Source organism: Psittacula echo, assembly GCF_963264785.1.
Source record: "Psittacula echo genome assembly, chromosome: 7".
NCBI classification, from domain to species: Eukaryota; Metazoa; Chordata; class Aves; order Psittaciformes; family Psittacidae; genus Psittacula; species Psittacula echo.
Genome location: NC_137740.1, coordinates 39,290,550 through 39,307,086, shown reverse-complemented (window position 1 = coordinate 39,307,086; position 16,537 = coordinate 39,290,550). Strand labels below are relative to the sequence as shown.

The window sequence follows — 16,537 nt, the reverse complement described above, 5'->3', positions numbered from 1 at the left end:
TGTAATTTGGAATGTGCATTCTCCAGAACCCCACAGCGCCCAAGAAAGCTTGTGTTTCTTTCTTATTAGTTGGTGGAGACATTGCTGTTATTTTGTTGATCACATCTGTAGGGATCTGGCGACGTCCATCTTGCCATTTATTCCCAAAAATTGAATCTCCTGTGCAGGTCCCTTGACCCTACTCCGTTTTATGGCAAAACCAGCTTTCAGCAGGATTTGGATTATTTCCCTCCCTTTCTCAAAGACTTCTTCCGCTGTATCACCCCACACAATAATGTCATCAATGTACTGCAGGTGTTCTGGAGCTTGCCCCTGTTCCAGTGCATTCTGGATCAGTCCATGGCAGATGGTAGGGCTGTGTTTCCACCCCTGGGGCAGTCGGTTCCAAGTGTACTGGACGCCCCTCCAAGTAAAAGCAAACTGTGGCCTGCACTCTGCTGCCAAAGGAATTGAGAAGAATGCATTGACGGTATCAATCGTGGCATACCACTTGGCTGCCTTTGACTCCAGTTCATACTGAAGTTCTAGCATGTCCGGTACGGCAGCACTCAATGGTGGTGTGACTTCATTCAGGCCACGATAGTCTACTGTTAGTCTCCACTCTCCGTTAGACTTTTGCACTGGCCATATGGGGCTATTAAAGGGTGAGCGGGTCCTGCTGATCACCCCCTGACTCTCCAGACTACGGATCAGCTTATGGATGGGAATCAGGGAGTCTCGGTTGGTGCGATACTGCCGCCGGTGCACTGTTGGGGTCGCGATTGGCACTTGTTGTTCTTCGACCTTCAGCAACCCCACAACAGAAGGATCCTCTGAGAGACCAGGCAAGGTGGACAGCTGCTCATTTTCCTCAGTCTCCAAAGCAGCAATACCAAAAGCCCATCGGTACCCTTTTGGGTCTTTGAAGTACCCTCTCCTGAGGTAGTCTATGCCGAGGATGCATGGAGCCTCTGGGCCAGTCACAATGGGGTGCTTTTGCCATTTCCTCCCAGTCAGGCTGATCTCAGCCTCCAGTACAGTCAACTCTTGGGATCCTCCTGTCACTCCAGAGATATAGATGGGTTCCACCCCTTGACAGCTTGACGGCATCAAGGTACACTGTGCACCGGTATCTACTAGAGCTTTATACTTCTGTGGGACTGATGTGCCAGGCCATCTGACCCACACAGTCCAGTAAAGCTGATTGTCCCCTACCTCCACCTGGCTGGAGGCAGGGCCCCTCTAACAGTCATCACAACGTTGGACACCTAGGTCGTATCGAAAGGGATTATTCTTCGTTATCACAGGAGCTGGAGTAAAATCAGCTCTTCCGCTCCATCTGGGAACCTGCTCACCAGAGACTGAAGCCGCAGCTCTCATGGGATGATTAGTCTTGACCCTTGTTCCTATTTTCAATTCATGCACCCGTTCCTCCAAAGCTGAAGTAGGTTTTCCATCCCACTTCGTCATGTCTTCTCCATGATCCCGCAGGTAAAACCATAGGGTGGCCCATGGTGTTTGCCTTCTATATCTTCTGTCTCAAACAATAGGATGTCTTTTGTTAACAGCTGAGACGTGTGTTGGTACACGTGAGGAGCTGGATAAATCAGATAGATCGTCCCTCAATTGTTTGACATCCTGGGACAGTTTTTCCACAGCTGAGATGATGGAAGGGGTGAGATTGTCTTTGAACTCTCGGAGTTTATGAATCATTTCATCCACTGTTGGTGTTACTATGTCACCCCAGGTTACTGTTGCCAATGAATGGGCATATGATGACGGTGTATTCCGTGTAAGTTTTCGCCACATGGGTCGTGTACATTCGACTTCATCTGGGTCTATGGGTATATCTCTGTTATTGGGTTTGATGTGACAGATCATCTCTACGATGGCTGATTCCCTCAGAGACTGGATGCCTTTGTCTAAAGTAGTCCACTTGGCCGAACGACTCGTAACATCGTCCTTGTATGGAAACCTTTCTTTCACAGCTGCCAAGAGCCGCCTCCAAAGACTGAGGGACTTTTTCTCTCTTGCAATTGCTTTGTCAATTCCCCCTTCTCTAGCAAGTGATCCCAGCTGCTTGGCTTCCGTACCTTCTAGTTCGTGACCATCGGCCCCATTGTCCCAGCATCGGAGCAACCAGGTGATGATGTGCTCCCCTGGTTGACGGGTGAAATCTTTTCGCATATTCCGTAGCTTGGTTGAGGTCCGAGGTCGAGAAGTCACCTCTTCTTCTTCTTCGTCATGTGATGATGACTCCTGATCAGATGGTGGCCCAGGTGGTGAATACATTGTTTCTTCATCTTGCTTCACCCTTCTTGCCTCTTTTTTGCTTTTTCTGTTGCATACAGGGGCAATCAATATTGGTACAAATTGGTCCTCTGGTTTAGCTGCAGTCATTATCACTGTGGTTTGAGTAGCAACAGTACTTGTCGCTGGGGGTGGTGTAGCTGCTGTGCTCGGAGCTGGAGTAGCTTCGCTGTCTGTTGCAGTTGAAGTTTGAGTGGCGGCTGTACTTGTCGCTGGGGTAGATGCACTGTCTGTTAAAGTCGAAGTTTGAGTAGTGGCTGTACTTGTCGCTGGGGATGGTGTAGCTGCTGTGCTCGGAGCTGGAGTAGCTGTGTTGTCTGTTGCTTCGCCCTCAGATCCAGGGACATTTTTTCCCTTTTGAAGGTGCTGGATAGTGTTGAACAAGGCCCGGTAAGCATAGGCCAAGCCCCAGCATGTTGACATGATTTGTCCCTCTCTGGTATGACCAGGATGAAAACACACCTCATTTAAGTGTTTTACTAATTCTTCTGGATTTTGCAGTTGTTCGGTGGTGAAATTCCAAAACACTGGAGGGGCCCACTGACCTAGATACTTGCCCATACTATCCCACACACCCTGCCACTCATGGCTGTCCAACCTCGGGGAAAATCTCTCGGTCCCCCTATTTTGTCGTCTAACCCCAGACAAGACCCAAACCCGACTCTGCTTAACTCTTGAGATCAGACGTAATGGTTGTGGACAAAACACACTCTGTATGCATGCCAACATGGTGACCCCCATCACAATCAGCAAACAGGTCTCAACAATATTAAAAGGCCACTCAAAAATTTCAAAACTCTCAAACGATGCTGTAAAGGGTCTGGGAGGGGCACTGGGAGGGTAAAAGAATGTCTCCTTCATAGGTTGACCACCCAGGAAGGAGAAAAAAGATGTATAGCTGCTAAGCATTTGTATTATATACCTCCCAAAGTATAAAGGTGGTGACCACACTGGGAACATAAGCCAGATCAGTTTCATGATCAATTTTTCTATTGTATTACAAGTCATTACCATAAAATACAATGAGACAATAACCTTAGCCCAAGCCTCACACTTGAAAAACACTAACACAGCAAATACCGGCTCTAAGTAAGCTACGACATATTGAGACTGTGAGATCAAAAACAACAACTTTGAGAGCCAATAAATCAGCATTGTGATGAGTGACTATTTATCCAAAACACTGAATGCTTATCACAAATACGATTAGACACACTCCGGTCAGATCTGTCGTTATCTAAACCCTTCGTGCCCCACGTTGGGCGCCAAAAAGAACTGTCGTGGTTTAAGCCCCGGCTGTAAATTAGAACCACGCAGTCTACTTCCCCCCCCACACACACTCCCCAGAGGGATGGGGAGGAGAATCAAAAGAATGTAACTCCCACGGGTTGAGATAAAAACAGTCCAGTAACTAAAGTATAACACAAATCACTACTGCTGCCACCAATAATAATAATGATAAGAGAAATAACAAGGGAAGAGAATACAATACCGCCCGCCGGAAAAGAGAGCCCGACAGAAAAGCGAACGTGCCCTTCCGGGTAGCTCCCAGTTACCTCCCTGGGCATGACGTGCTGTGGTATGGAATACCTTTTTGGCTAGTTTGGGTCAGATGTCCTGTCCCCGCCTCCTCCCGGCCCCCCCCCCTCCCCAGCAGAGCATGAGACCCACAAAGTCCTTGGTCAGTCTAAACATCGGTGTTATCAGCTTTGCTCCCAGGCCAAAAGTCAAAAACACAGCGCTGCAACAGCTACCAAGAAGGAGAAAAACTGACTGCTACTGCTGAACCCAGGACAGATTATGTTTCTTTTCTTAAAGAAATCTTATCTATAAAACCAGATACCAACTCCAGTAAGCGTGAGAATAAGTAGAAAAAGTCTGAGCAAACAGAAAGATGAGCTTGATTTAGTAGCCCGAAAATTCACCACACTGAAAGACAAGGGGTTTTTTTTCCCCTCTCCTCAAGCTGAAAATTCACCACTCTGAAAGACAGACAAGCTTTTTCCCCTCCTCAAGCCAGCATTTCCAGATGCTATATGCCATTTTCAATTATGCCAAAATTAAACTTCCCTTGAAAGGTTCTCTGTTGAAAAACACAGCTAATTCTTGCACAGGTTATTTATACCAAGGTAAATTTTGAGAAGATATAAAAAGCAAAATAACCCAAAATACTATGTAATGGTGTTTCAGATAATACAATTACCTTAACTTCTCAATTATATCTTCAAGAAGATATTCCGCCACAGGGAAGGTGAACCCAGGTATGTGAATCATTGGACAATTATCTGTTGAGGAAGGCATAAATCTGTTCTAAAATGGCAAAAAATACTGTACTAAGAGACAATAACTTTCACTATTTTTGCAATATAATTGCCAAGTCTACACATTTTTTCATTTATTTTGAAATTCTCACAGAAGACACCAAATTCAATTCCAAATAGAGTGGCTAATATGAAAAGCACAGGTAGCTGAATAAAAAACATTGGTAGCAAGCAATACATTGTTTGCCAGCATGTTCACCATGCTTCAATCTGGTTGCCCACTCAGACCAAGACTTCCAAAATAACGGTAAATATTATAATATGAAAACTCAATACCCTTTTGGCTTAAACCACGACACCTTTCCACCATACAAACAAATACAGAAGCAGTGTATGCTCATGATGAGATAACACTGAAGGGAATAAGCACCTCCTGCAGCTGGCAGCTATTTGTAAAACTGAAGTCAGTATCTCACTTGCTAAAAAAATCAACCCTAAAACCTGAGAACTGCATTATACTGTAGAGGCCTAAATTATTTAAGAGGAATATTTATAGGAAGCACTTCACCTACCAAAATACTCCGAAAACTTCTCTGCATTTAGAGTAGCACTCATGAGTATTACTTTCAGATCCAAACGAATATTCAAAAGATCTTTAATAATGCTCATTAGAACATCTGACTGAAGGTTTCTTTCATGAATTTCATCAAGGACTACGTGACTAATGCTGGACAAGTTCCTAAAAGAGAAGAGCAGAAAGTAAAGCATTTGTTTTTAGCAAAATTTAAAAAAACAACCGAGACTGTCAGAAACAGCTCAGTAGTCACGTCATTTCATAACTGTATTAAGTTTCTTATTAAACAGGAAAACTTACTTATCTGACTGGAGCCACTGTAGGACAATTCCTGTAGTACAGTACAATATTGAACCTTGTTTCCTTGGTAAGCGACTGAAAGAGACATATTCAGAATTCCTCAGTTCTCTTCTGTATTTTACATAGTGCTTTACAAGCTTAAAATCAAAATGCAGATAGTCATTACAGACATTATGGAGTATGCCTCATTCTCTAACTTGCTCACCTACAGTTCAGCTGGAGGAACAAAGGAATTAGGCCACAGTTGCAGCACTTTTCCTGACAGATTATAACTACTTGCCATCTGACAGAAGCCCTGACTTCCCAGACATTTTTCATCACTTACTTGCACATGGATCTGCTGACCCCAAATTCTTGTAGCTATCTAAGCTCAGCACAGATGACAGATAAATATGCAGCAGTATAACATTATTGATTAAATAATAAGAAGAAACACATAAATGAGATTCTATAAATTCAAACAGGACAAGGGGGAATAGCTTTAAACTCACAGAGGAGAGATTTACGTTAGATATACGGAAGCTCTTCACTGCGAAGGTGTTGATACATTGGAACAGGTAGCCCAGAGAAGCTGCGGCTGCCCCATGCCTGTCAGTGTACAAGGCCAGGTTGGATGGGGCTCTGAGCAACCTGGTCTAGTGTGAGGTGGCCCTGTCCATAGCAGGGGGTTCAAACTAGATGAGCTTTAAGATCTTTTCCAACCCAAACCATCCTACGATTGTACCATTGTATTAAATTAAAATGCTGAAAGTACTAAGCTGTCATCTCTCACCAGCAGGTTTGTTGCAATTGTAATTGAGATTCCATTATTTGCTGGCAACATTTATGTGGGTTTTTGGGTTTTCTTTTTAATAGACTACTCCAAATGTAATAGCTTTTTCTCTATGGCACTAGGTCTACAAACTCTTGTCAATTCATCTAACTTTATTACCTGATCCCAGTGGGATTACTCAATAGGTAACAATAGGTAGCAAATACTTAAGTTTTCCACAGAAATATGTCTTATAGCATTCTCTCTTTTAGCATTTCTGTTTTTCCTTGAAATTCCTGGATTAGGAACATCAGTTTTATCTCTATCTACAGCAGGACCTTTTAAAAGAGCTGAAAAAAGAGCTTGGACAAAGTATAATTTCATGCTAGCTGTTGTTACATGCTGCATAAAATACAACAATTGCACGCAAACTTTGTGCTATATTTCTAAACCTTATTCTCTACACCAGGTAGGCACAGGAATTCCTTTTGAAGAAGATATCAGAATGTCATCGTAATGTTATCTACATTAAGAACTACTTTTCAAATTTTCTTGCTTGAGTGACAATAGATAGCACTTTACATGAATGCACAAAAACTGTCGGGGGAGCCTCTCTCACCTCTGTAGACGAATTTGATATCCTGTACTCTTGCCATTACCACATGCTTCTGCCCTTTCAGCAGCCACCCTCTCAGCCACCTTAGAAAAATAAATTAAACCAAAACAGTGCATTAAAGAAATTTTTTAATCCCACAAGGCTGATCTATGATTTAGCTACTCAGCAGCAGGGAATACCTAAAATAAAAATGTTATACAAACAACAAAAGAAACACCCTGAAAATCACTTTCACACCCCCACTGAGAACAGTCTTTCCTGTCAGCAATACAAGAACAAGGGTGTGACCCAGGAGATATTTTAAAGGAATACAATCATATAGGCATCAGCAATACTCTCACTCTTTCACCAGGGTGAGCTTTCGTTATAGGAAGTAAGGTTCTGTAATCATCTGACATTTAACTATCAAGAATCACTGTGAACTTAAGACAAATTCTTCCTTTAATATACCACTAAACCATCTGGAAACATTAGCGTTTACCTTCATTCACTTTTGCAATGCCCAAATCCATTAAAATCACAGATAATTGCCATGTTTAAATTCTGGGACAAGTGTGGCTTGCATTGCCAGTACTCTCTTAACAACCAAAAGTTACAAAATATCAAAGTAGTGTATATTAACAAAATTGTTATTTGCAATAGAATCTAAGACAACTGAAGATAAACAAATAAAAAGACACCTTCACTGTCCGCTACAGGCTGAATGCTTTAAACTTCGCATGAGTACATGTGAGGGTAGAGACATCATTCCTTCATTCAATCATTCATTCAGTCATTGCAAGGAAGGCTGTAATTTTTCCTCAGATTTAATGGGGGGAAGGGAAAGGGAATCACAAGAAATATCTCAGTTTGTCAAAGCAGCACTTACCGAGATGGCGCTGATCCTCCTAGGCTGAGTACAAACAATCCTGCATGTAGACCCTTTCCCTCGCTCGATATAATCATCCAGGATGAACTGTGTCACTTGGGTTGTCTTTCCACAACCAGTTTCACCACTGATTACAGTTACTCGATTATTGTTTATAAGGTTTACAAGTTCCTGTTTCCAAACAAAGAGAAAACAATAAATGCTTTATTGTTTGAAACAGATTTTAGAAGGATTTTGACAATTCCCTGCTACTGTGCAGTAAACTTAGAAGAAAGTGTCATAGCAACTACAAGAAAAGATACTTACCTGTTTCTTGTAATGCTAAAAAAAAATAATTAAGTTTACATCAAAAAAAAATTAAGTTTAAATCACACAGAGGTAAATTCTGCACATTTGCACTTCACATGTGTGAGATTTAAACCGTATCAAACCTGAATACTAGTTTAAAATACTTACAATCCTGTGCAAAAACAACATAAAGTAACTAAAATGAAAGCCTGAAATAAGTTTTTAAAATCTTCTCCCTCCTACTTGCCTTGTGCCTGTCTTTGGTGACTGAAAACAGGCATTCTCCCTCTTGGACTCCAAGACTGCACTAACTAACGATTTTCAGCACAGTATTTTAATATTTCTTATACCAACACGAACAGATTTCTTACACTCCCGCCTCTACCCATAATCCAAAGGATTATAAAGGGGAGTATAACTATTTAAGAAACAAACACTAGCAGGAAGGACAACATCCTGACAAACACATCAGCTTCAGAAAGAAAGCTCACTAATTGTTCACCGAGTCTGCAAAAAAGAACATAACAGAATACCTGATTTCTATTTCATATAGGCAACATCAAATGAAGAATAAACATCAATTAGTAATAATCCATACTATCATTTATGTTATTACTTTGACTGGGAGACTAATCTAATGGCAGTAAAAGCCAGCGGTACAGCCACTAACTCTGTGAGTAAAAAAGGTTTAATCAGCATTTTGTTCAATTCTAACTTGGGCAAACATTAAACAAAAGGCCACAATTTTATGAATGTAAGAAAAAGAAAGCATGACAATTTACACAGTCGTCAATTACTCTATCCAACATCCAAGTAACTAGGAACATTCTAGAAGTTTAACTGGCAGAGAAGGTCCACCTATACTTAAAAAAGTGTACTTAAATGTATTCATTCATTAACACTTCCACAACTAATGCTGCCCCTGCTCATAAATCCTTATCTAGCCCCAGAGTAACTTCATACATATCTTGAAGCAGTGAACCAGAGCTACTTTCAGGGAAGAAGTCAAACTCAAGAGTCAGAACTTAGGAGGCTTCATCACCTTTATAAAAGGCAACAGAAGTTTCCTGTTAGTCCCAGTTGCGCAACAGTTTTCTCCCTTTTAACAACAGAGCCACAGAAACATGTATTCTTTCAACTTAAATACACATTTACCTGTCTCATCCCATATGAAGGGAGTTTCTCTCGGAATCTCTAAGGAAAAAGAAAACAACATTACGTATCTTTAAACACCTTTTCAAGACTGAACTAATATAACCAATTTCATCTATGATCTAGGTTAAACTGTAAAATAACACAACAAATTGTTCAATTAATACTTATATAAATACAGGCCCACTAGAAAACATGCTTAATTCTGAGCATGTTTCAGTTTCATTAATTTAGCAAACTTATTCAAAACCAAGAGCTCAGTATATGAAGAGGTACACAAATACAGTTGCAAGATTAGGGCCCTGGATCAACAGAAGGACCATCTGCTCACAGAAAGACTACTTTATTTAAGAGCTTTATAGATGGCTATTAGACCAAAATAAACTATGTTTTTGAGAGGCAATTCCTCCAGAGCCCATTTTGGTGTTTTCAGTTTTAAACATAAATGCAACAATGCAATCCGTTAAAAACAGCCAGAAAATCCCACCCCACTAAACAATGAACAATCTTAAAATTATAGCTTTTTATGCAAGCAGAAGTCTGTTTTATAATAAATTACAGGAATGCATTTTGTAAATTCTGGAGCAAATGTAACATCATGACAACTTCCTAGTACACAAATCATAGGAACTTATGTTTTCAGACTAGTTTAATTAAAAAAATAAATTAAAAAGCCAATTAAAAGCTTTTTATTTAACAAATGGACAAGTACCTGCATTTCAACATATCTAGGATCAGATTTCTTCTTTCTTAAGTCTTCTTTAAGTTGCTCATCTAAATTAGTATCCTGCTCATTTTTTTCAAAGAGGTATTCCACGTCCCGATCAAGAGATATTTTTTCCAAGACCAGTCTCTGTCTTACAGGAGCTTTTTCAGCCTCTGCTTTCACTTTGGGAGGCTGTTCTGGAGTAGGTCTGAAATAAGTGCAGAGAACAGAGATTTCCAAGATTATCCAGGATGTGGCAGGCCATTGTGAAGAGTGCACTGAACCATTCAAAGCAAACCTTAAATCTGGTTTTGAGACATTACATTCATGAGTTACTTGACCACCAGCCAATGAGAATATGGTGTATACTATGAAAACAATTAAAGTCTAAAAATCACCAGCCATCAAAAATTTAACATCTGGATCTAGAAGTGTAACATGTTCTTTGCATCTAACAAAGCAACAAAACACTCCAGAGAACTACTGCTGAGTCCACTGCCAGAACCACTGCTCTGTAACTAGATCATTTGCAAAACAGACCCAAATTCCCCAGTTCACTGGACTCAGGAGTAAAACTCTTGACTGCCCATTTCATTGCTATTATATAAAATCCTCTATGTGACAAGAGCAGACACTATTTCAGAGAGTCTCAGAAAACACCCCAAGATTATTTATTTTCCAATAACTGAAAAATTAAGTCAAATGCCACTGCTGGAAGAGTAATTCCCGTGGCCAGTGGAGCTTAAAATTTCCACGTATCTACTCTAGTAGGCCTGGAGATCCATTACAGGCTTTTACAATTTTAAAGAAAAAATTAACACCCCAAAGTCAGCAACAACCTGGAAGGCTTGCTGTTTACAAGCAATGGTTACAACCAGCTGTTTCAGTACAGAAGTACATGTGGTAAAGACTGAGTGTTCGTTAACCTAACTCACTAGCTATATGTAAATAACTTCTAACCTATCTTCTTGCCAGTTTGTGGGAAGCTTGTGCAAGTCAAAGTAAATAAAAGCACTAGTAACTGTTTCTCTTTACCCTTCTTCATCCCCAGACCACCAGGACATGGTTTCTTGCTCTTTTTCATTTTTAGTTTGGACAGTGTTCAAGAGCTGCACAATTCGCTCTTCTCTGCGTTCATCCATACGCACGACGGCTCTCTGAAAGAAAAGCAGAATAACTCCCCTCAACACGTACCTGGCACATAAATAAACACACTCACTTCTAACACGGAGGCCCGGCCTGGCCGCCGCGCTCTCCCCGTTACGGGCTCCGTTAAGCTGGCTCCCTCCCGGCCGGGCCGCCGCAGGCCCCCATCCCGCGCTGTGTGAGCAGAACGAGGCGCCCCAGCACCGGGAGCGCAGGCGGTACCTCTGCCCCAAGGAGGCCGCCCCTCACCTGCTGACGGTCCGTCTCCTTGCTCTTCTGACCCTGCTTCCGCGCGTACCACAGTCCGATTTCACGTCCCTTGAGGTGGCTCGGGTGGCGGCCGCGGCCCCCGCCGCGGCCCCCATGTCCCCCCGCGGCGGAGGAAGGCCCGCCATCGCCGCCACGGCCCCAGCCCCGGCGGTGCTCGTAGCTCATGGCCACCCAACAACCGGCTCTACCGTCACGCCCGTCGCTCGCTCTTACTGCCTCACTTCCGCTCACCACCCCGCCCCGCGCCACCATGCCCCGCCCGCGCAACCGGCTCCGTGAGGCCGCCGGTTCGAGTCCCCCAAGACCCAGGGTGAGGCAGAACAGCCATTAACTGAGGCAATGTACTCACCGCAATAAGTCATCCAAGTGCATCTCAAATGAATCTGCTCGTTTCAGTTTAGAGACCCGAGTTCTGACTTCTTTCTGAGGTGGCAGACAGGATTTTAAGGAAACATTGTCAGTCTCCATCACTACCCTCTGTGTACCAAATTGGGTCTTCTTATTGCTTCTTCTTTAAATAGAATATATGTATTTAACATAGCTCCCAGCTGTGGGCCTGCTGGCTGTATGTGGTATAATTTGTCCAAGTTCTCCAGAGCATTAAACCTTTTAAATGAGATAAAATTATTCACAGAATCATTCCTCTTTCAACAGTTAACTCATGTTCTTTTTGTTTCCTTGAATACCGTTGTGCATCAGTAAACGCTTCTTTCGTCTCATTTCTTTACATAATTTTTTGCCTTTTCTTCCTTGTTGGTTTGACTTGCATTCACTTAAAAATTCCTAGCATTCAGATCCTTGAAACAGTGTTAGATGCTGATTTTCAACTTGTTTCGGGTAAATAGCTGCTTCTTTCAAAGGAAAACATTTCCCCATTTCCTCCTTTTTTTCTCTGCTTACACTTTACCTGCCCTTAGTCCAACAACCCCCCAGCAGTTGGCTATGTAAAGAAATAAGAACTAGGTGCTTGAGTTCAAGATATGATTTTTTTTTTTTTCCTTTCCCCTCACAAAATGCTTTATGCATCCAAGAAGCCACTTGTCTTGCCGCTAGGTTTATACTCTTCCAAGCCTAAGGAAATGCTTATTTCCATGGCCTTAACACATGCAAACCAAAATCCCAGCGCCTTGAAGATCATCTGAAAGGCAAATTAAGGAAGTAGCGTGGGAGAGAAACATTTCCTGGAGGAAATATACTTCTTCTTTACTTCTCCTCATCCTGCATCCATGGCTTAATGCAGACTATGGAAGCATGACCCATGACTCCTTCCATGTGTCATCCTACACCAACTAACAGTACTTTCATAGCATTCTTCACAGGTCTCACAGTGACAACCAACTAAGGAGTAAAAAAGAGTCAAAGAAAATTTACACAAAATAAATTCTCAGAGATCCAAGAAATGTTAAAAGATTCCCTTCTGAAACACGTCACTGGCCTACTTACAAAGGCCTAACTAGGGAGAGTGGCCCAACTCCTTGGGGAAGGGTGGAAGGGGCAGGATTCTAGATGGGAGAACACATCCTGCTGCTCAGGTATGAACAGTGGCACAACATAATGCCCACAAAAATGAGCTTGCCTTCCAGCTTTTGTTAGCTTTTAGGTGAATATAAATTGTGGCACTTACCTTCTCTAGTTCTGTTATTTCGATATAAAAGGACAGCAGATGTGTCTGATGCTAACCTGAACCTGGTGGAACCTGGAATAAATGGCCCCTGGTCATCACCCATACACATCCCACCAGCAGTGTGCGTGTCCAGGCTTTCAGATGCTGCTTGACTTGGACACACTGTTGCATTTCGTGTTGGGTTCTGCATGACTGAGTAAGCAGTCAGCAAGCTGGTTTTGTCTGTTGTATCTCCTTAAAAATTACTGAAGAAAAATGCTCTAGGTTACCTGGAATCACTTGTGTTACTTTAACAGATTTATTCTGACTAATCCAGTATTCATGACAGCATACCTAGACACCTCACTAGTGCACACATTTGGAGTAAGTGGGACTTTAGTGCAAGAGGAAATTTCCATAGGGACGCTGTGCCTGGCAAACTCTTGGAGCAGATTCTCCTGGAAGGCATGCTAAGGCACATGGAAAACAAGGAGGTGGTTGGTGACAGCCAACATGGCTTCACTAAGGGAAAATCCTGCCTGACCAATTTGGTGGCCTTCTATGATGGGGCTACGGAACTGATGGACGGGGTAGACCAGTTGACGTCATCTACCTGGACTTGTGCCAAACATTCAAAACTGTCCCATATGACATCCTTGTCTCTAAACTGGAGAGACATCAGTTTGATAGATGGACCACTCGGTGGATAAAGAACTGGCTGGACGGCCGCACACAAAGAGTTGTGGTCAATGGCTCAATGTCCGGCTGGAGACCAGTAACGAGTGGTGCCCCTCACGGATCAGTGTTGGGACCAGTCTTGTTCAACATCTTCGTTGGTGACATGGACAGTGGGATTGAGTGCACCCTCAGCAATTTTTGCTGATGACACCAAGCTGTGTGGTTCAGTTTATAACGCTGGAGGGACGGGATGCCATCCAGAGAGAGATCTTGACATGTTTGTGAGGTGGGCTGATGCCAACTTTATGAAGTTTAACCATGCCAAGTGCAAGGTCCTACACCTGGGTCGCAGCAATCCCAGGCACAGCTCCAGGTTGGGCAGAGAAGAGATTCAGAGCAGCCCTGCAGAGAAGGACTTGGGGGTGTTGGTTGATGAGAAAATGAGCATGAGCCAGCAGTGCGCTCACAGCCCAGAAAGCCAACCGTATCCTGGGCTGCATCAAGAGGAGCGTGACCAGCAGGTCAAAGGTGGTGATCTTGCCCCTCTACTCTGCTCTTGTGAGACCTCACTTGGAGTATTGTGTGCAGTTCTGGTGTCCTCAACATAAAAAGGACATGGAACTGTTGGAACAAGTCCAGAGGAGGGCCACAAGGATGATCAGGGGACTGGAGCACCTCCTGTATGAAGATAGGCTGAGAAAGTTGGAGCTGTTCAGCCTGAAGAAGAGAAGGCTGCGTGGAGACCTCATAGCAGCCTTCCAGTATCTGAAGGGGGGCTATAGGAGATGCTGGGGATGGACTATTCATTAGGGACTGTAGTGACAGGACAAGGGGTAATGGGTTCAAACTTAAACAGAGGAAGTTTAGATTGGATATAAGGAAGAAATTCTTTACTGTAAGGGTGGTGAGGCACTGGAATGGGCTGCCCAGGGAGGTTGTGAATGCTCCATCCTTGGTGGTGTTCAAGGCCAGGTTGGATGAGGCCTTGGGTGGCAGGGAGGTTGGAACTAGATGATCTTAAGGTCCTTTCCAACCCTAACTATTCTATGAAATTTCTATGAAATTCTATGCATGTAGCTACTGCATTTCAGCCATGTTTCTCAACACTGCAAAAAACATTCCAAAGAAGACACTACAAACAAATATTTTTAGTGGATTTGTAGATTTAGATGTTGGAAACATAGTAAATGTAGAAATATTCATGTAGAAATAATTTTCTAGTATGTATGAAAAGATGTATTTCCTGAAGTGATCTCAGTGGTTTGTGTATTACTGGCCTTTTCCACACCCTGTAAGCACTGTCCGCATTCACATTCAGTAGCCCACTGTCGTGACATAAAGCCTGTACAATATGGGCTCTAGGCAGCAGCATGCTCTCAAAGAGGATGGGAGATAATATTCTACCTTCAGTACTTCGAAGTGAGATTCCTTGAAATTAAACTCCTAATAGGAAACATTAAACATGTCAGATAAACATTGAGAAGGGGAGACACCATAAAAGAGGATTCCACATTACAGCTCCCAGTCCAGTGAGTAAATTTTGCTACTGCACACCAGCAGCACTGCAGTCAATAGAATTGTCTCCGTGAGTAAAGACTGCCTGTGCAAGGCCTTGGAGGCCTTTAGAATTGCTTTATGAAACAGAGAGTGTACAGGAGTACACAGATACAAGTACTGTAATTCTTGTAGGAGCTGTTGCTAGAGTCTAGAAAAGCAGAATTTAGTCTACTCCAATACATCTAAATCTGCAAAATTCATTAAAAGAGAGGAACGTAACACTCACTCTTACAGAAAATCATTCCAGTGATACATACTGGGAAGGGAAATCATGTTCCAGAATCTATACAGCAACCCTAAATCTGCAAAAGTAAAATAGCATATAAATTCTATTATTTTTATAAAATTACTGTATTTCAAAATAGTATGTCACTGTAAGATGTATTTTCTAACAAGATTAGTACAAAAAAATTTACATTTCAGAATCTGGCTCTATCTTTCATTTCAAGAAGCACAATCCTTTGAGACATTTAAGGGCCTGGACCTGTGTATAAACAGATTTATTTTCTTGTAACTCTGCTAATGTAATGAATATTCTTAATGTACAGGAGTGCCACTGAAAGGAAACTTTGACCCACTCGACATACTGCTTACTAAAGATTATCTCAAAAATTATTTCCCAGTTTCTTGTTTTCTGTCCTTTGCATTATTCAGCAACCCACATCCCAAGAGCAGGGGCAGCCTGGGCACTGATTCAAGTCACATTTTCCAAGGGATTTTTTCACCTGGCTGCTGTGATGTTTGAACAGAGAGGAGGTCTCTTTCAAGTCATCTTCCAAAGGTCACTGACATACTTTGCCCTCAAATGTCAAGCTGTCACTGAAACATATTAATAGGTCAGACAGGAGGAAAACAACAGAGGAGGAAAAAAAAAAAATCCTTAAAAAGCTCCTGTAAGTGGTTTCAAAAACTAAGCCCAAATGATAAACGAAGACACCTCCGTAAACAACCAGTAGCAAATTTTCTCAAACACCAATTTTTCTGATGCTCTGTGCACAGAGCTGATACCTACTCAATAATTACAACTTGGTTTTTCAGACACTAAGTTGTTTAATGATGTGAGCTATTTAGAGAAAAAAATAAAATAATGAGACATTGCACATTATCAAATTTACAGATTCATTAAATAAAATCTATGTTTTATTACAGCTGCAAGACAACACTCTACAATTAGGTCAAGCTTTGGGTCACAGCTATACAGAATTTTAATGCCTTCAAAGGTTAACTTTTTGTAAGCATATCCACCAGAGATTAACACATCAGCACACAATCTTGTTGACATAGTTGAAATCACTCCGAGGGAAAACACACACCTGACCAAACTGAAGTTGTGTTGGACTGCATCCTTCACCAGAACTTTGCTACCTTTATCTGGATCAAGTGTGTCTGTTGCTATAAAGATACTTTCTGCATTCCCTCAACAGAACACGAAGGAAAGCAGAATCTTCAGAGCAAGCAGAGTGTGTCTCTCTGCTCTA

The 16,537-nt window shown here is 42.2% G+C and overlaps 1 protein-coding gene across 3 annotated transcripts in view; it reads right to left on the bottom strand.

Moving 5' to 3' along the window:
• The window catches only part of DHX36 (DEAH-box helicase 36), a 32,632-nt gene extending 21,243 nt beyond the window's left edge, over positions 1-11,389 (bottom strand). For all 3 annotated transcript variants that reach the window (XM_080623808.1, XM_080623810.1, XM_080623809.1), the window contains exons 1-9: positions 11,201-11,389; positions 10,841-10,962; positions 9,812-10,013; positions 9,103-9,141; positions 7,660-7,830; positions 6,795-6,874; positions 5,425-5,499; positions 5,123-5,289; positions 4,493-4,574 (exon numbers count right to left, since the gene is read on the bottom strand). In XM_080623808.1, the coding sequence (XP_080479934.1) occupies positions 4,493-4,574; positions 5,123-5,289; positions 5,425-5,499; positions 6,795-6,874; positions 7,660-7,830; positions 9,103-9,141; positions 9,812-10,013; positions 10,841-10,962; positions 11,201-11,386 (1,124 nt within the window). In that variant the 5' untranslated portion in view covers positions 11,387-11,389. The remainder of the gene's footprint in view (positions 1-4,492; positions 4,575-5,122; positions 5,290-5,424; positions 5,500-6,794; positions 6,875-7,659; positions 7,831-9,102; positions 9,142-9,811; positions 10,014-10,840; positions 10,963-11,200) is intronic.
• Between the last annotated feature and the right edge of the window lie 5,148 nt (positions 11,390-16,537).